General features: G+C 49.1%; 1 protein-coding gene across 1 annotated transcript in view; it reads right to left on the bottom strand.

Annotated features, from left to right (window-relative positions):
* The window catches only part of CCDC88B (coiled-coil domain containing 88B), a 168770-nt gene that overhangs the window by 25735 nt on the left and 124886 nt on the right, over nucleotides 1–18149 (bottom strand). The window contains exon 21 of the mRNA XM_029614802.1: nucleotides 7502–7645. Coding sequence (XP_029470662.1) covers nucleotides 7502–7645 — 144 coding nt within the window. The remainder of the gene's footprint in view (nucleotides 1–7501; nucleotides 7646–18149) is intronic.

Genomic DNA, 18149 nt, shown 5'->3' with positions numbered 1-18149 from the left:
ACGGGCAGGTCCAAATGCTTGGCACCCTTGAGGAACCGAATGATATCCAGATGGGCCGCCACTGCATAACCATCGACCCTCCCTAGGAGGGAACTGAGAGCCGAGACCTGCACCCGCAAGGAACTGAAGGACAAACCCTTCGAGAGGCCATTCTGAAGAAAAGAGAGAACCTGAGACACCGGGGCCTTGCGTGCCAGTATACTGGACTCGGCACACATATTCTCAAACACTCTCCAGACCTGGATATAAGCGAGAGAGGTAGAAGTTTTATGTGCCCGTAACAACGTAGATATAACTTCCTCCTTGTAACCTTTCTTCCTCAGTCTCCGCCGCTCAAAAGCCAGGCCGCTAGAAAAAAAGCAATCCGCCCGATCGAAAAATATGGGACCTTGGTGCAGCAGGTGTGGTAGGTGACCGAGGCGAAGAGGGCCCTCCGTTGCAAGGTTGACAAGGTCCGCGAACCATGGCCTCCGTGGTCACTCCGGAGCTACGAGAATGACTGGCCCTTTGTGAAGTTCTATCAGTCTGAGTACTTTTCCCACTAGAGGCCAGGGTGGGAACACGTAAAGAAGAATGTTGCGAGGCCAGGGGAGGACCAAGACATCCACGCCCTCCGAGCAATGCTCCCTAAGAACCTGGGAGCTTTTGCATTTCCCAGAGTGGCCATCAGATCCAAGTGGGGAGCTCCCCACTCGTGCATGACCAGATCCATCGCCTCTTCGGACAACTCCCTTTCCAGGGTCTAGATGTTGACGACTGAGGAAGTCGGTTTGAACATTCTCCTTCCCCGCAATGTGGGAGGCCACCAGTCGATCCAGATGGCACTCTGCCCAGGAGAGAAGCTTGCTGGCTTCCAAGGCTACCAGATACTTCTGGTGCCGCCCTGGCGATTGATGTAAGCTCCCGTGGTGGCGTTATCGGAGAGGACTCGTACTGCCTTGCGGCGGACCAGAGGTAGGAAGGATTTGAGTGCCAGATGAACCACTCGTGCCTCCAGACGATTGATGTGCCACTGGGATTGAACTGAGGACCACAGGCCCTAGGTAGACTGATACTGACATACCGCTCCCCATCCGGAGAGGCTGGCATCCATCGTAACAATAATCCACTGGGGAGTCTGCAGGGGCATGCCCTTTAGGAGGTGAGCTAGCGAGAGCCACCACTGCATGCTGGCAATGGTAGAGTCGGAGAGCGGTAGGGGTGTCAAACTCCTCCGAAACCGGCTTCCAGCAGGGCAGTAAAGCTTTCAGTAACTGACGCATATGCGCAAAAGCCCAGGGAACCAAATCGATAGTTGAAGCCCTAAAGCCCAGAACTTGAAGGTAGTCCCAGGCCATGGGCACAGAGAGGGATAGCAGATTTTGCACTTGATCCATGAGTTTGAGCACCCAAGACTCGGGCAGCAACACCTTGCCCACTCGGGTGTCGAAGCATGCTCCCAGGAACTCCAGAACCTGAGAGGGTGAAGGTTGCTCTTGGAGAAGTTGACTATCCACCCGAGGGAGGTGAGCAACATCAAGACTCTGTCGACTGCTGTCTTGCAGAGTGACTCTGACTTTGCCCGAATGAGCCAGTCATCCAGGTAAGGATGGACTAGGACTCCGTCCCGGCGTAGAGCAGCCGCCACCATCACCATGACCTTGGTAAAAGTGCGCAGCGCGGTGGCGAGACTGAATGGGAGCACCCAAAACTTGAAGTGCTGCCCCAGGATGCTGAAACGGAGAATCTTCTGATGCTCCTGGAGGATTGGGATGTGAAGGAAGGCCTTCTTCAGGTCGAGAGAGGCCAGAAATTTGCCCGAATGAACTGCCGCAATAACCGCCCTCAGGGTCTCCATTCGGAAATGGGGAACCTTGAGGGCTCGATTGACCCTCTTGAGATCCAGAATGGGGCGAAAAGAGCTGTCCTTTTTGGGCACGATGAAGTAGATGGAATACTGGCCAGACCCCTGTTCCCGTAGAGGAACCGGGACTATGGCTCCGAGCTCTTGCAGACGGACAAGAGTCTGACATACCGCTGGGCGCTTCCGACTTCCGCAGGGAGAGACTAGGTAGCGGTCCGGGAGGTCCCAAGCAAATTCTAACACGTAGCCTTTTTCGATCACATCGAGGACCCACTGATCCGTCGTAATCTTGACCCATTCCTTGAGAAACAGGGACAGACGTCCACCTAAGCTGGGAACGGAGGAATGGGCCGGCAGTATTTCATTGTGAAGAAGGCTTTGCGGCTGAGCCTGGCAGGTTACCATCCCGGAAGGGCCGTCGGCCACAAAAGGAATGAGACCACGACTGTGATCTGGTGGAGGTACCTCTCTGGAAAGACCCCCGCGTTCTGGTGTTATATCGGCGCTGCCCTCTGAAACGAGAGCACAAGGGAAAAAAGGACTTAGACTGCTTAGGATGGTCCTCAGGCAGCTTATGAATCTTTTTGTCTTCCAGAGATTTAATAAGCTGTTCAAGGTCCTCACCAAAAAGCAACTTACCCTTGAAGGGAAGCTTGCCCAACTGCGACTTAGAGGAAGGATCTGCCGACCAATTCCGCAGCCAGAGAAGTCGTCTGGCCAACACTGCTGAAATCATAGCTCTGGCCTGCACCCGGTGTAAGTCGTAGAGGGCATCGGCCCTGTATGCCACCGCAGCTTCCAGCCATTCTGCCTGTTCCGCCTCTGCAGACGGGAGGTCCTGGGTGCTGAGTGATTGTTGAACCCATCTAAGACTTGCCCGCTGCATGAGACTGCTATAGACTGTTGCCCGAATGCCTAAAGCCAGGACCTCAAAAATCCGTTTGAGATGCAGTTCCAGTTTGCGATCCTGAGTATCTTTCAATGCCATAGCTCCCACCACCAGGATAGTGGTTCACTTGGTGACTGCGGAGACCAAAGCATCCACCTTGGCAACCTTTAGCATCTCAAGGCATTGGTCAGGGAGGGGACAGATCCATTGCCCTACCCACTCGAAGACCTGATTCAGGGGATTCCTATTCCTGGAGAAGCTGCATGAGCATAGGATGGAATGGAGGAGCCTTAAGTCCTGCCAGGACAGGGTCCACATTCCCGGGAGTAGAGGCAGAAGTGGATTCTTCAGGTGGGACCTCAATCTCCAGCTCATCTAGCACAAAAGGGATGAGCGGATCTAGCTCTTCTCTTTGGAACAACCAGAGGACCCACGGGTCGTCCCCCTCAATAGGTGGATTTGGGAGAAGTAAATCTGTATCCGGATCAGGATCAGGGATAGAAGAAGGCTGGGGAGGATCAGGGGGAGTTGGAACACCCGGTACAGTCCGGACCCTGACTGAGCTCTGTGGATCTGTAACCTTAGGGGGCTGGGGGGGATATCCGAGGGAATTTGGCTGGGGTGGGGGGTCCGGAGAGGGATTATCCTCTTCCTGCAAGCTGGCTAAATAGGATTTGTGCATGAGAAGCACAAATTCAGAAGAAAATCAAGGTTTTGATTTCTTAGGTATTGGGGGAGGGGGAACTAAGGCAGGATGGTCAGGGACCCCATCCGGGGAGTCCATAGGACTTAAATCGGGCGGCGAATCTGTAAAATCCGGTTCCCCTCCCCCCTGAAGCCCCAATTCCACTGGGAGAGCAGAGCTCAAGATGGCCGCCGTTCCCGCGGTTTTTAGTGGGGAAGCCGGCCTAGAGACACGCTTGGGAGCCCGACTGCGGGCTGCCGACCTCGCCGCCACCGCAGAGGGACCCTCTCCGCCGGGCAAACATGTGGAACACGGCCCCTCGCGGGAGAGCCGCGAGGCGGGCTCCCCCCAGGCCAGGCAACCTGCTGGACGCGGCATGACGAAAGGAAAAATGCCGAGGCAAAATTAACAAACTGCTGAGCCTGGCTGCAATCGCAAGCGGGAGCAGGAGAAAGAATCCTGCTACGCTGCCTCCCTGTACAGAGCCAAGCAAATGCGGGTAAGCTGTGCTGCAACGGCAAAATCAGGCTCTTTGTCCGCTGTAATGCTTTGTTTTTTTTTTTTAAATAGCAGAGGTATTTTTTTTTTCTTCCCTGCAACAAGACTTCTCAAGGGTCAAAGCAGCCAAAGAGAGGGAGTGACTGGACCACCAGTTTCGCCCCAAGCCAGGCAGAAGGTCACCGGGGAAGGAATCCTAGGCTGAACAATCAAGGGGCAAGCCCCCCTAGGACCCTGCAAGAGCGAGGAGACAGAACTGTCTCCCTTAAGGAACAGCTTTTGACTTATACCAAGAAAAGTTAATCAGCTTTCTTTTTATTTATTTATTTTTTTGATTAACAAATTAGATAGGTAATACTTGCTTGATCCTGAAAAATTATGAAGAGAAAAATCTCCCTGAGAGAAGAAATTTAGGAAGAGAGGGAACCGCAGGGTCAACTGCCTGCGTCTGCTGGAGACAGAGAAATACTAAAGGGACGCAGTTCCAGTTTGCGATCCTGAGTATCTTTCAATGCCATAGCTCCCACCACCAGGATAGTGGTTCACTTGGTGACTGCGGAGACCAAAGCATCCACCTTGGCAACCTTTAGCATCTCAAGGCATTGGTCAGGGAGGGGACAGATCCATTGCCCTACCCACTCGAAGACCTGATTCAGGGGATTCCTATTCCTGGAGAAGCTGCATGAGCATAGGATGGAATGGAGGAGCCTTAAGTCCTGCCAGGACAGGGTCCACATTCCCGGGAGTAGAGGCAGAAGTGGATTCTTCAGGTGGGACCTCAATCTCCAGCTCATCTAGCACAAAAGGGATGAGCGGATCTAGCTCTTCTCTTTGGAACAACCAGAGGACCCACGGGTCGTCCCCCTCAATAGGTGGATTTGGGAGAAGTAAATCTGTATCCGGATCAGGATCAGGGATAGAAGAAGGCTGGGGAGGATCAGGGGGAGTTGGAACACCCGGTACAGTCCGGACCCTGACTGAGCTCTGTGGATCTGTAACCTTAGGGGGCTGGGGGGGATATCCGAGGGAATTTGGCTGGGGTGGGGGGGTCCGGAGAGGGATTATCCTCTTCCTGCAAGCTGGCTAAATAGGATTTGTGCATGAGAAGCACAAATTCAGAAGAAAATCAAGGTTTTGATTTCTTAGGTATTGGGGGAGGGGGAACTAAGGCAGGATGGTCAGGGACCCCATCCGGGGAGTCCATAGGACTTAAATCGGGCGGCGAATCTGTAAAATCCGGTTCCCCTCCCCCCTGAAGCCCCAATTCCACTGGGAGAGCAGAGCTCAAGATGGCCGCCGTTCCCGCGGTTTTTAGTGGGGAAGCCGGCCTAGAGACACGCTTGGGAGCCCGACTGCGGGCTGCCGACCTCGCCGCCACCGCAGAGGGACCCTCTCCGCCGGGCAAACATGTGGAACACGGCCCCTCGCGGGAGAGCCGCGAGGCGGGCTCCCCCCAGGCCAGGCAACCTGCTGGACGCGGCATGACGAAAGGAAAAATGCCGAGGCAAAATTAACAAACTGCTGAGCCTGGCTGCAATCGCAAGCGGGAGCAGGAGAAAGAATCCTGCTACGCTGCCTCCCTGTACAGAGCCAAGCAAATGCGGGTAAGCTGTGCTGCAACGGCAAAATCAGGCTCTTTGTCCGCTGTAATGCTTTGTTTTTTTTTTTTAAATAGCAGAGGTATTTTTTTTTTTCTTCCCTGCAACAAGACTTCTCAAGGGTCAAAGCAGCCAAAGAGAGGGAGTGACTGGACCACCAGTTTCGCCCCAAGCCAGGCAGAAGGTCACCGGGGAAGGAATCCTAGGCTGAACAATCAAGGGGCAAGCCCCCCTAGGACCCTGCAAGAGCGAGGAGACAGAACTGTCTCCCTTAAGGAACAGCTTTTGACTTATACCAAGAAAAGTTAATCAGCTTTCTTTTTATTTATTTATTTTTTTGATTAACAAATTAGATAGGTAATACTTGCTTGATCCTGAAAAATTATGAAGAGAAAAATCTCCCTGAGAGAAGAAATTTAGGAAGAGAGGGAACCGCAGGGTCAACTGCCTGCGTCTGCTGGAGACAGAGAAATACTAAAGGGACGCAGGGTGAGCACTGTCCTGATATAGGATACCCTTTCAGTTTCTCTGTCTCCATCTGCTGGACAGGAGGCTCAACCCACTGTCTGGACTGATCCGGGTACGTACAGGGAATCTTCCGCTGAGGTTTGAAAGGCTACAGAACAGCTGAACCTCAGCAAACACTTCTCATTAAATGGCACAAAGGGAAACAGGAGCTCCAGAATTATTTTTGTATTTCTAAACATTTGATATTACGCTTTCTACCAAGAATGGCCTCAAGGCAGATTACAACAAATTTGGAAACAGACAAACCATCAGACACAATCTAATGCAAAGGCTGTCCCTTACCACTAGCCACATTTCCAAAGCGCATGGAGCTAGCAATCTCTGGCGACATGTCACGATGATAGCCACGCCCCCCCAATACCCGCCAAGTCAAAAGTTACAGCCTCTAGATAAGCTACCTTGCAATTTCTTTTGTTTTGTTTTTATTTTAGTTTTCGATTGTTTGTTTGTTTTTTTTGGAGGGGGGTTACGTTTTTTTTGTTTGCGGTTTACTGTGTTTTGTTTCATTTATTTTAAACTAAATAAGCTACCAATGAATGACAAATAAAAAACAATTGGATCCAGGCCCTTCCTCCCTCCCCCCCCCCCCCAAACAGAAAAACTGCCACAAAAACTAAAAAGTTCAAGGTCAGGTGAGGGCCTTTCCTGCAACCCTCTACTCCTCCGGATTATACAACTCCTTCCTGGGGTCAACAAAGTCCAACGAGGACAAGAGCAGACCCCAGTCCCTGTTGCCCTGCAGGGTCAGCGCCATTTTATTGTCTCTCTTTAGTCCAAGCATGTTCCATTCGTATTCAATGTTCGCCCTTTGCCTTTCCGTATGAAGCTCTTCGACAAGACTGACCACTAACACCGTTTAAAAGCTGGGAACCCAAGGCCTCTCCCTCTGTTTGGGCTACGCCTAAGGGTCTGGTGAGAATTTTGGGGGGTTTTGTTCGGTTCCAGACCAGCCAAGCGCGTCCCTGTGCAAGTCTCTTAAAGAAACTCAGCAAGATTATAGCTAACGTGTCAAACATAAACGGCAGAGGGGGGAGAAAAGTCTCCTCAGCAGCTGCTCTCCTACCACAGCAAGATGAGCTTAAATCAGCTTTAATCTTCCTTAGTAACAGTGGGACGTTCAAGGAGAACAGCTTGCCCACAATTCGAGATAGGCCTTGAACGTTTTTCATTTTTTGTGGTGGTGGGCGGTTTTTGAGTGGGGGGAGGGGGACAGCAGGAGGGGGAGTGCCGGGCAGGCTAGGGCTGGTGAGGGCTCAGTGAAAAAGGAAACAACACTTTGATTCTTTTTATTCTGTTTCATTTACCAAAGTGAAACAAAACTGTGAATGTCACTGAAAGTTTCTTTGCTGTTCCAAACAAAAGCAAATCCCCAATGCTCTCGTAGTGGGAGGGAAGAAGGGCATGGAAGGTGAGAAGATGTGCAGAAGGGTGAAGGACTGATGATAGTGCTCTGAGGTTACCTGTCCTGCTCCTCCTGCAGCCTTAGGCAGTCTTCCTCCAGGGCTCTCTGCCTCCGACCATCTCTCTCCAGCCGCTCCTGCTCCACTTTCAGGGCAACTTCCAGCTCCTCCAGATGTGCCTTCTGCATCAACAGCTGGCTGTGCCTGCAGGATGCCAAAAGCACACAGATGACAACAGTCAAAACACTGCAGCAGAACAAGGGGAGATGAGGGCACCAGACACAGAAGCATCCCAAGACCCTGGCGATGTGTGGGAGTAATGATCATCACACTGCATGTCTCTGCCTGCTCCGTATAGGCATCACAGTGCTATCACATGCTGTAAATCTTCCCCTCTCCAGCATCCTCTCCAGTCAGAGCTGCGCCAGGGGTTGCCTGCCCTGCAGCACCCTCTTCAGTCAGAACTGTGCAGGGGTTCATGACCTGCCCTGCAGTTCCTTGTGCTCCAGCTCCAGGTTCACAGAACCTCCCTGCAGTCAGAGCTGCACCCGGGATTACCTGCCCTGCAGCATGAGCCATGCTGGAGGCTATTACTCCAATTAATTTATGATTTAATTCTTGAAAACCAACCTGACTTTTTGCTTCATTGAATCTTGGCTTTTGGATTCTGATGTTCTAATTCTAAACCAAATCTGTCCTGCTGGTTACTCCTATGTGTCTCTCAACCATGAAAAATAAGGGGTAGATTTTTTTTAAAAAGCGCGATCACGTACTTTTGTTTGCGCAGCAGGCGCAAACAAAAGTACGCTGGATTTTATAAGATACGCGCATAGCCGCGCGTATCCTCTAAAATCCTGGATTGGCGCGCGCAAGGCTGCCGATTTTGGGCAGCCTGCGCGCGCCGAGCCGCGCAGCCTGCCTCCGTTCCCTCTGAGGTCGCTCCGAAATCGGAGCAGCCTTGGAGGGAACTTTCTTTCACCCTCCCCTCACCTTCTCCTCCCTAACCCACCCCCCCAGCCCTATCTAAACCCCCCCTTACCTTTGTCCCTAGATTTACGCCTGCGAGAAGCAGACGTAAATCTACGCGTGCCAGCGGACTGCTGGCGTGCCGTCTTCCGACCCGGGGGCTGGTCCAGAGGCCTGGACCACGCCCCCGGGCCGGCGCCACGCCCCCGGTCCCGCCCCCAGTCCCGCCGCATCCCGCCCCCGAAACGCCGCATCATCCGGTCCCGCCCCTGACACGCCCCCTTCAAAAAACCCCGGGACCTACGCGCGTCCCGGGGCTCTGCGCGCGCCGGCGTGCAAGGCCCTGCTCGCGTAAATCCGGTCGGATTTACACAAGCAGGGCTTTTAAAATCCGCCCGTAAGGGCGTGGAGGCGGCCTACTCATCATCTACAAAGATTGTTAGAAGCTTACGACTGAGAACCTTAATGGAGATTCGCCTTTTGAAATGCACACAGTATCCACAAACTGTTTCTCCATCTGTTTATTTTTCTTCCTAAGCTTCTACAGGCTAACCTCTCTCCTTTTTTTGAACAATTACTATTATCTAAATTTAACTTAAACAAAATTATTCTTTTGGGTGACTTCACTTTACATGTTGATTCCACTCCACCATCTACACAATGTTCTCTCTTCCTCTAGGTTGTCATCCATTAATCCATACTGCTACCCAATGTATCAGCTAAGGCTGATACATTGCCCCAACACGTTCAAAAAAAGACTCAAGACATGGCTATTCGGTCAAGCATTCCCTTAACTTACTTAGTCTTCCACAGCTCCCATAGACTGTTTTCATACTGTTGACGTCCAGAACCTATGCTCCTGTTTTTACTCATCAATAAGAAATTTCTCCCTCCTCCCCCCCTCCACGAACAACCTTCCTTCCCCCTCCCCCACCATTAGCAAACCTCCCTCCCCATGCGCTAGTTTCGCTCTAATAGTGCATACTGCTACTGTTCCTAGTTATGTTATGTTATATTATCCAAGTTGTTCACTCCCTTGTTCATTGTAAGACATATGTTGTCATTGTTTTCTACTTGTTATAATGTAAACCGGAGTGATAAGTAATTCTGTTACCTGAACTTTGGTATAAAAAAAGTTATAAATAAATAAATAAAATAAATACCCACAAGTTTGGCCACACTCTGGATCTAGGTTTTGTTAATGAGTCCCTCTTAGATGCTGGTTCCAAATCCTTGTCTATTAGCGAGGTCCCTTGGTCTGACCATTCATTAATACGTTTTCAAATCAAAGTATATTCTTTATCTCCAGTCTAATATCCTACAGACCACATCATTTCATCGCGGTCATGTTGATACAGAGCTATTTACATCTCACATTTCTCCTATTTTTATCCAATATTAATATGCCTAGCATCTCAACCGCTGTTTCTAATTGGAACTCCAGTTTAAACTCTGTACTAGACACTGGCTCCTCTTAAGCCACAACCGTGGCTGACACCGGCCCTCAGATCCATCAGTCAGTCTTTAAGAAAATATGTACGCAAATGGCATAAGCTTCACATCTCAGAGTTAGCATCTTCTTTCAGAGTTTTGTTAGCTGCTTATCAATCACAAATTGACGAAGTTAAAAAAGATTATTACTTTAAACAGATACGCGAGATTGTCTACAATACAAAAGCTTTCTCACTAGCCAAAAAATTGACAAATCTTTCCACTATAAACTCCTCTGCCACTGATTTACCCTCTGTAGACTCATTTCTCATTCATTTTAACTTAAACATTGAAAAACTATGCCACAATCCGACCCCTTTAAAAAAAAAAAAAATCAACCTTGACAATATTAATCCAAACAACTACAGAACCATTTCTTCACTGCCATTTCTAGCCAAAGTTCTTGAAAATGCCATCTTAACACAACTGACCATTTATTTATTTATTTATTTAATTTATTTTTCTATACCGACATTCGATTTGACATATCACATCGGTTTACATATAACAGGATGTCTAAGGTTGGCCTTATAATGACATGATACAGTTTAACAGCTTAATTGAGTAACTAGCTAACCAAGTACATAAAACTGTTTTATAAGATATTATTACAATATAACAGGCTTATTAGAATAACTTCTTACATAAGATATCAAGAGTTAAATAAATTAAATTAAATTAACTATGTACAGTGGCAGGATTGGGATTGGTGAGCGGGAGGGGAAAAACATGAGTTATTAGATCCTCACCAGTTTGATTTTGGCGTGCTATGAATACTGAACTTTCACTATTATCTCTTACTGACACATTCAGGCAAGGAATTGACAATGTCATCAATTTTTATTTGTTTCTCTTGAAATTTCTACTACATTCGACACTGTCGATCATAACATCCTCATAGGAAAATTGGTTCTTACCTGCTAATTTTCATTCCTGTAGTACCACAGATCAGTCCAGATTCCTGGGTTTTGCATCCCTGCCAGCAGATGGAGACAGAGAAAGTTTTACTGACACCTGCAGTTCCTTCAGTATTGACCTGTACCCAAGCATAAAAACTGAATACCAAAACTTAAGATTACTTGATTGATAATGATTTCCAAACTTTTCCCCCAAGAACTGGAGGATGGTGACCTCTTTAGAAGCCTAACTTACAAAATTCAATAGTATGAACCCAACAAATCTGTATTCCAAGAAAAGAAAGAGAATGAGCGGATGACTCTCCTCCTTCACAGATTGGACGGGTTTTGGACTGATCTGTGGTACTACAGGAATGAAAATTAACAGGTAAGAACCAATTTTCCTTTCCCTGTATATACCCAGATCAGTCCAGACTCCTGGGATGTACCTTAGTTCTCTAACTAGGGTGGGACCTGGAGAATCCCGCTTGAAAACACTCACCAAAAGACTTGAACACTGGATTCTCAACATTCAAACGATAGTGCCTTGCGAAAGTGTGCAGCAACTTCCACGTCACTGCCCTACAAATCTCTTGAGGAGAAACCTGCTGAGCCTCTGCCCACAAGGCTGCCCGAGAACGCATTGAATAGGCTCTCAAAACCCTCAGGAACCGGTCGACCCTTGGCTATATAAGTCAAACCAATGGCCTCCTTAAGCCAACGTGTAATAGTGACTGGAGAAGCTTGACAACCTCTTTTCAAACTGTTTCACAAAACAAACAGGTGATCCGACCTTCTAAAGTCATTAATCACCTTCAGATACCTCAATAAGGCTCTCCGCACGTCCAAGGGCCTAAGCTTCCTTGCATGAGGTACGGAGGAGTCCGCCTCAAGAAAGGATGGAAGCTCCATTGATTCACACTTTAGGCAAAAAGAAGGTACCATACACAATGACTCCTCCAAGTCCGAAATCTGCAGTAAAGGATCCCGGCAAGACATAGACTGTAGCTCTGAAATTCTAGCTGAACATATGGCCACAAGGAAAACAACCTTAAGGGTCAAATCCTTAAGAGTTGCTCTCCTGAGCAGTTTGAAGGGAGCCTCACACAACCCCAGAGGACAAGATTAAGGCTCCAGGACGGACAAACTCTCCTTACTGGAAGGCATAAATTCTTTGCCCCCCGGAGAAACCCTTCTACCTTACTTCAAAGACAACCTAGAGCAGCCACCTGGATCCTGAGAGAGTTAAAGGCCAAACTCCTCCTGCAGAAAGGACAAAATATGAGACACCGTAGCTTTGAGAGCTTATACCCTGTTAGTGATACCCCAGGTCTCAAAAGCTTTCCAGACCCGCACATACAGAATATTAATAACTGCGTCTCAAGTGTTGCCTCTCAAAAGCCAGGCTGCTAGACAAATATGGGACCCTGACGAAGATCATCCACTAGATGGCCGAAATGTAGCAGTCCGTCCACGGCCAAGTTGACTAGATCCGCGAACCAAGGCAGACGGGACCACTCCGGTGCCACTAAAATTATGTCACCCAGATGTTTCTCCATTCATCGCAACACCTTGCCTACCAGATGCCAAGGATGAAAAATGTAAAGTAGAACCTCCCGAGGCCAAGGGACGATCAGAGCATCGACATCTTTACCTCTGTGCTCTCTCCACCAACTGAAAAACTGAAACACCTTGGCTTTTTGATGCATTTCCATTAGATCCACCTGAGGATAACCCCACTTCTCACAGATGAGCTGCATCACTGTCTCCAACAGTTCCCCTTCTCCTGGGTCTAATACTCAGACTCAGAAAATCTGCTTGGATGTTGTCAACTCCTGCGATGTGTGACGCCACTATCCTTTCCAAATGTTGCTCCGTCCAAAGAATCAACTCCTGAGCCTCCTGGGCTACTGCCTGACTCTTGGATCCTGCCTGCTGGTTGATATAAGCCACTGTCGTCGCATTGTCCGACAGGACCCTCACCGATTGACCTCTCACCAACGGCAGAAAGGCAAGCAAAGCGAAATGCACTGTTCTGGTCTCTAACCGATTGACAGACCAAGAAGCCTCTTTTTTGGACCACCAGCCCTGCATTGACTGTTGCTGAGAAACTGCCTCCCAACCAGACAGATTGGCATCGGAAATAAGAATCACCCAATCCAGAACTTCCAGCTCCATACCATGGTCCAGGTTGGGATGACTGAGCCACCAAGACTGTCCCTGCTGACTCCTTCAAGCGGCAGGAGAAGACAAAACTCCACCGACAGCGGATTCCAATGGGAGTGAAGAGCCCTCTGCAAAGGCTGCATATGCGCAAATGCCCACGGCACCAACTCCAAGGTCAAAGCCATAGAGTCCAGGACTTGCAAATAATCCCAGACCGTGGGCACTGCCAGTCCCAACAACTGACAAACTTGCCCCTGCAGCTTCTGCACTCTCTCCTCTGTGAGAAACACTCTGCTACTCCGTGTATCGAATCAAGCCCCCAGATACTCCAGGGACTGTGGCTCTTTGCTAGGTTCACCACTGAGCCGAGAGACTCAAGCCGCCAGAGCACTTTCTGAATCGATTGATGACAGAGGCCTCCAACTTCTCCCTGATGAGCCAGTCCCGAGGTAAAATCTGCCGCCACCACCACCATAACCTTGGTGAAAGTGCATGGCACCGTTGCCAGACCGAACTGGAGTGCCTGAAACTGAAAATACTGACCTAGAACCATGAGCCACAGAAACTGTTGATGCTCTGGGCAGATGGCTTTGTGCAGAAACGCTTGTCAAATCCAAAGAAGCCAGAAATTCTTCCTTGCACACCGCCGCTAGGGCAGATTTCAGGGTCTCTATTCAGAAACGAACCTTCAGAGCGTCATTCACTCTTTTTAAGAATTGGATAAAAGGCACCTTCCTTCTTTGGCACAACAAAGGAAATGGAATACCTTCCTGTGCCTTGTTCTGCGGGGAACTGGAATTACAGAACCTAGTCTCTGCAACTGGTCCAACGTTTCCCGAACTGCTAGCTGCTTGTTGCGGGTACCGCAGGGGGAAATTAGGAATAAATCTTAAACTGGTCGAGCAAATTCTAAAGCATAGTCATCTTCTCATCTCCCTCCTTCTCATCTCCCTCCTCCTTCTCCTTCTCATCTCCCTCTCCTTCTCATCTCCTTCTCATCTCCCTCCTCCTCCGACTTCCATATTCCCTTCTGCTCACATTACCTCTCCGCCACCCCCCTCCTCCCTAACCTTTACTGTTTCCCATGTTACCATTCCATATTCCCTTCAGCTCACCCTACCTCTCCGCCACCCCCATCCTCCCCAAACCTTTACTGTTGCCCATGTTATCAGTCAAATTTGACTGCATCCTCCCTTGTATATAGTTAATTTTCAGTCTCTTGTATATAGTTTACAAGCAGATAATAATCTTTTGTAAAGCCTGCTACTATATCATTTTATATTGTGAACCGTTATTTATATTCATTGTAAAGCTATTTGCTATGTTATGTTACACTGTGAACCGAGGTGATGTTTGGCTACGTGCCCCGGTATATAAAAATTCTTTAAATAAATAAATAAATAAATCTTTTACTACACTGAGAACTCACTGGTCTTGGTAATTTTGGTCCGCTCCCCATAAAATCGCGCCAAGCAACCTCCTATGACTGGAACAATTGATTGGACCAACCTCGCCTCATTGCGAGGACTTAGCCCCGGCTGCGCTTCCCCCTGTGGTGTCCTGGAAAGGTCTTCGGCTTCCTCGAAAGGATTGACCCCGGGACTGGCCTCTGAATGAGAATTGCTTCTGTGGACCTGAAGCTCCTCTTGCCGGGTGAGACCTCCTAGTATCCTGAAAACGGGACCGAACCTGAAAGAATCTCTTGTCCTTAGACTTATCCTCTGGCAACCTGTGCACCTTGGTTTCTCCCAGATGCTTCTTTAGCTGTTCTAGGTTCTCGCCAAACAAGAGTTTTCCTTTAAAAGGCAGAGACCCCCAACTGAGACTTGGACGACACATCCGCCAATCTCTTACGCAACCATAACAACCTCCTGGCTGATACCGCAGACATCATGATCCTAGCAGATGTTCTGACCATGTCATAAAAAGCATCTCCTCCATATGCCACTGCACGTCTAAGCATTCAGCTTTCTGAGCCTCCTCCCCTGCCTGTGGCTGAGTGTCATGTAGCTGCTGTACTCAGCGTAGACAAGCCTGCTGCATAAAACTAGTACAAATGGCAGCTCATAAGCTCAGGGCTGACACCTCAAAAATCCTTTTGGGATGAACCTCCAATTTCCGATCATGAACATCCTTCAAAACAGCAGACCCCGCAACCGGAATAGTAATCTTCTTAGTGACTGCCGACACCGAAGCATCGACCTTAGGAAGCGATAGGAGCTCCAACATCTGCTCAGGCAGAGGATAAAGCTTTGCCATAGCCCTCCCAACTCTCAAGTCAGCACTGAGAGTTCCCCACTCTCGATCCACCAACTTTTTCATGGACTTGTGGTACTGGAAGGCTTTTGCTGGACCCCTCAGCCCATCCAGGACTGGATCAGTGCCTTCCAAATCCAAGTCCTCCTGAAAAACCTTGAGTCTGAGCTCCTGAAGGACCTGAGGAATCAAGGTCCACAGTTCCTCCCTACGAAAAAGACCACCCTGGGGTCATCTCATTCGGTAACTGGAATCTCCTTTGGAACCACTGCCTAATTCGTGCCGCCCGCATCAGGATCAACCACCTGATCAACCGCCGGTGGCATCCCCGTCACATTTGGGGCAGCATCAGAGTCCTCCGACTCATCAACTGCGTCTCCTGAAGCTGCAGAAAGGCCCAGACACTGGACAGGAGAAGGTCATTTTCTCTTTGCCTGCTCTGGCTTGAGACCTGGAGTCAGACCCTTCAAAGGCCGGACCTGGGCACCCAAATACAAATCTCCAGCAAACTGCTTAGCTAAATAGGCGTTATGCAACAAAAGAACAAAATCCATGGAAAAAGGCCTTGAGGAGCCACATAAAGGCTGAGAGGACTCAGGAACCAGGAGAATAGGAAAATCCACCTGTTCCGAGCCCTCCTACTCCCCCCCCCCCCCCCAAGAGCCCGAACATGCCTGGGGATCGCCTTGGAGGGGAATCTACCTGCTCCCCCCACCAGTGCAACAGAGGCCGCTCGAGTATTCAAAATGGACACCGTTCCCACGCCAACACAAAGAGAAGCCCCGACCCAGCACATACCCAACGCGATTGAGGAGCAGGAGCCTGTTTCTGCTTTGCCGCCACAGTGGGCCCATCCAAAGACCCCTCACTGCTTGACAAACAGCCTGAGCATAACCCGACGTAATTACCGTATGCCACGACCGAGCTGAGCCACAAGCGTGGCATACTGAACTACACACCATGCTCCACGTGGGGGAAGCTCGCCCCCTTGCACGCTCTGCTGCTGTGAAACAAAATACCCCAGCTGCCCCATCAGAAAGGCAGGAAAGTCGTATCATTTAAGAACATAAGAAACTGCCATGCTGGGTCAGACCAAGGGTCCAACAAGCCCAGCATCCTGTTTCCAACAGAGGCCAAACCAGGCCACAAGAACCTGGCAATTACCCAAACACTAAGAAGATCCCATGCTACTGATGCAATTAATAGCAGTGGCTATTCCCTAGGTAAAATTGATTAATAGCCATTAATGGACTTCTCCTCCAAGAACTTATCCAAACCTTTTTTGAAACCAGCTACACTAACTTTACCCAAAAATCAATAGTGTAATATACTTCCCTGGGTAAGCTGGAACACAGAGCTGCAAGAGGGAAATCTGCCCAACTGCTTCCAGGTGCCTCAAGCTGCCTCAGCAGCCCCATGAAGGGGAGGGATCTGGACCATCAGATTTACACCCCATGGAAGTAAGGACTAAGCCTACTAAAGGGTCACCAACTCCCAGCTCGTCTGCCTCAGTCAAGGGGGATGGTTCCACCATGACTTAACAACTCCCTGGGAGCAAGGCTCTTTCTCAATATCAATATTTTTCTCTGCAGGTTTTGCACCATCTACAATCTGCTGGAGACAGAGAAATACTGAGGAACTGCAGGTGGCACGCAGGGTTATGTAGCAGTGTCAGTAAAACTTTCTCTGTCTCCATCTGCTGGCAGGGATGCAAAACCCAGGAGTCTGGACTGATCTGGGTACGTACAGGGAAAAGAAATTTGGTTCTTACCTGCTAACTTTTGTTCCTGTAATACAAAAGATCAGTCCAGACAAGTGGGTTTATGCATCCCTACCAGAAGATGGAGACAGAGAACAAAACGTTTGAGGCACTGCTACTTATCCGAGAGTGCCACCTGCAGTCCATCAATATTGACCTGTACCCAAGACAAAGATTAATCTCAAAACCCCCTTCAGGGCGAACAGGTAAAGCAGGGCTGGAATCCCCTGCGCTGGAGCCTCTGTCACCTCTAGATATCCAAAAACATATGTACAACTAATCAGAACTCTGAAAATTTTACATCGACTATCAGGAAAACACAGTCTTTCAGCAGCGACGGGGAGAGTCTCTGGACTGATCTGTGGTATTACAGGAACGAAAATTAGCAGGTAAGATCCAGTTTTCCTTTCCTGTTCATACCCAGATCAATCCAGACAAGTGGGATGTACCCAAGCACCCCTAAACTGGACGGGAACCTGAAAGACCTGTGCGTAGAACTCTCTCAAAGGATGCATCCTCCTGCGCCTGCACATCCAAACTAACGCCTGGTGAAAGCATGAAGCGAGGACCACACCACCACTCTACAAATCTCCCGGATAGATAGCAACTGACACTGCCTACGAAGCTGCCTGCGCCCTTGTAGAATGAGCTTTTAGCCCCAATGGAATCTTGCGACCCTTTCAAATATATGCAGAGCAAATGACCACCTTTAGCCATCGCAAAATCATGGGCTTTGAAGCCTTTCTTCGCGCCCCCTGAATAGCACAAAAAGGTGATCAGACCGCCAAAAAGAATTAGTGACCTCCAGATACCACAACAGAATCAGATGCACATCCAAAAGATGCAGTTCCATCTCCTGTGGACAATATTTAGACCACTCTGGAAAAGCCGGTAGATTTACCGTCTGATTAACATGAAAAGAGGACACCACCTTCAGCAAAAAAGAGGGGACCATTCGCAAAGTGATCCCGTCATTAGAAATATGCAAGAAAGGATCCCTACACGATAGAGCCTGCAATTCCGAAATCTGCAGAGCAGAACATATGACCACCAGAAACACTGCCTTCAACGTGAGGTCCTTCAGCGTCGCCCTTCTCAAAGGCTCAAAAGGTGCACCAGAGACTACACGCAGAACTAAATTGAGATTCCAATCTGGGCACAATTTCTGAACCAG

The sequence above is a fragment of the Rhinatrema bivittatum genome, chromosome 8, assembly GCF_901001135.1.
Source record: "Rhinatrema bivittatum chromosome 8, aRhiBiv1.1, whole genome shotgun sequence".
NCBI lineage: Eukaryota > Metazoa > Chordata > Amphibia > Gymnophiona > Rhinatrematidae > Rhinatrema > Rhinatrema bivittatum.
This window is presented reverse-complemented; position numbering and strand designations above follow the sequence as displayed.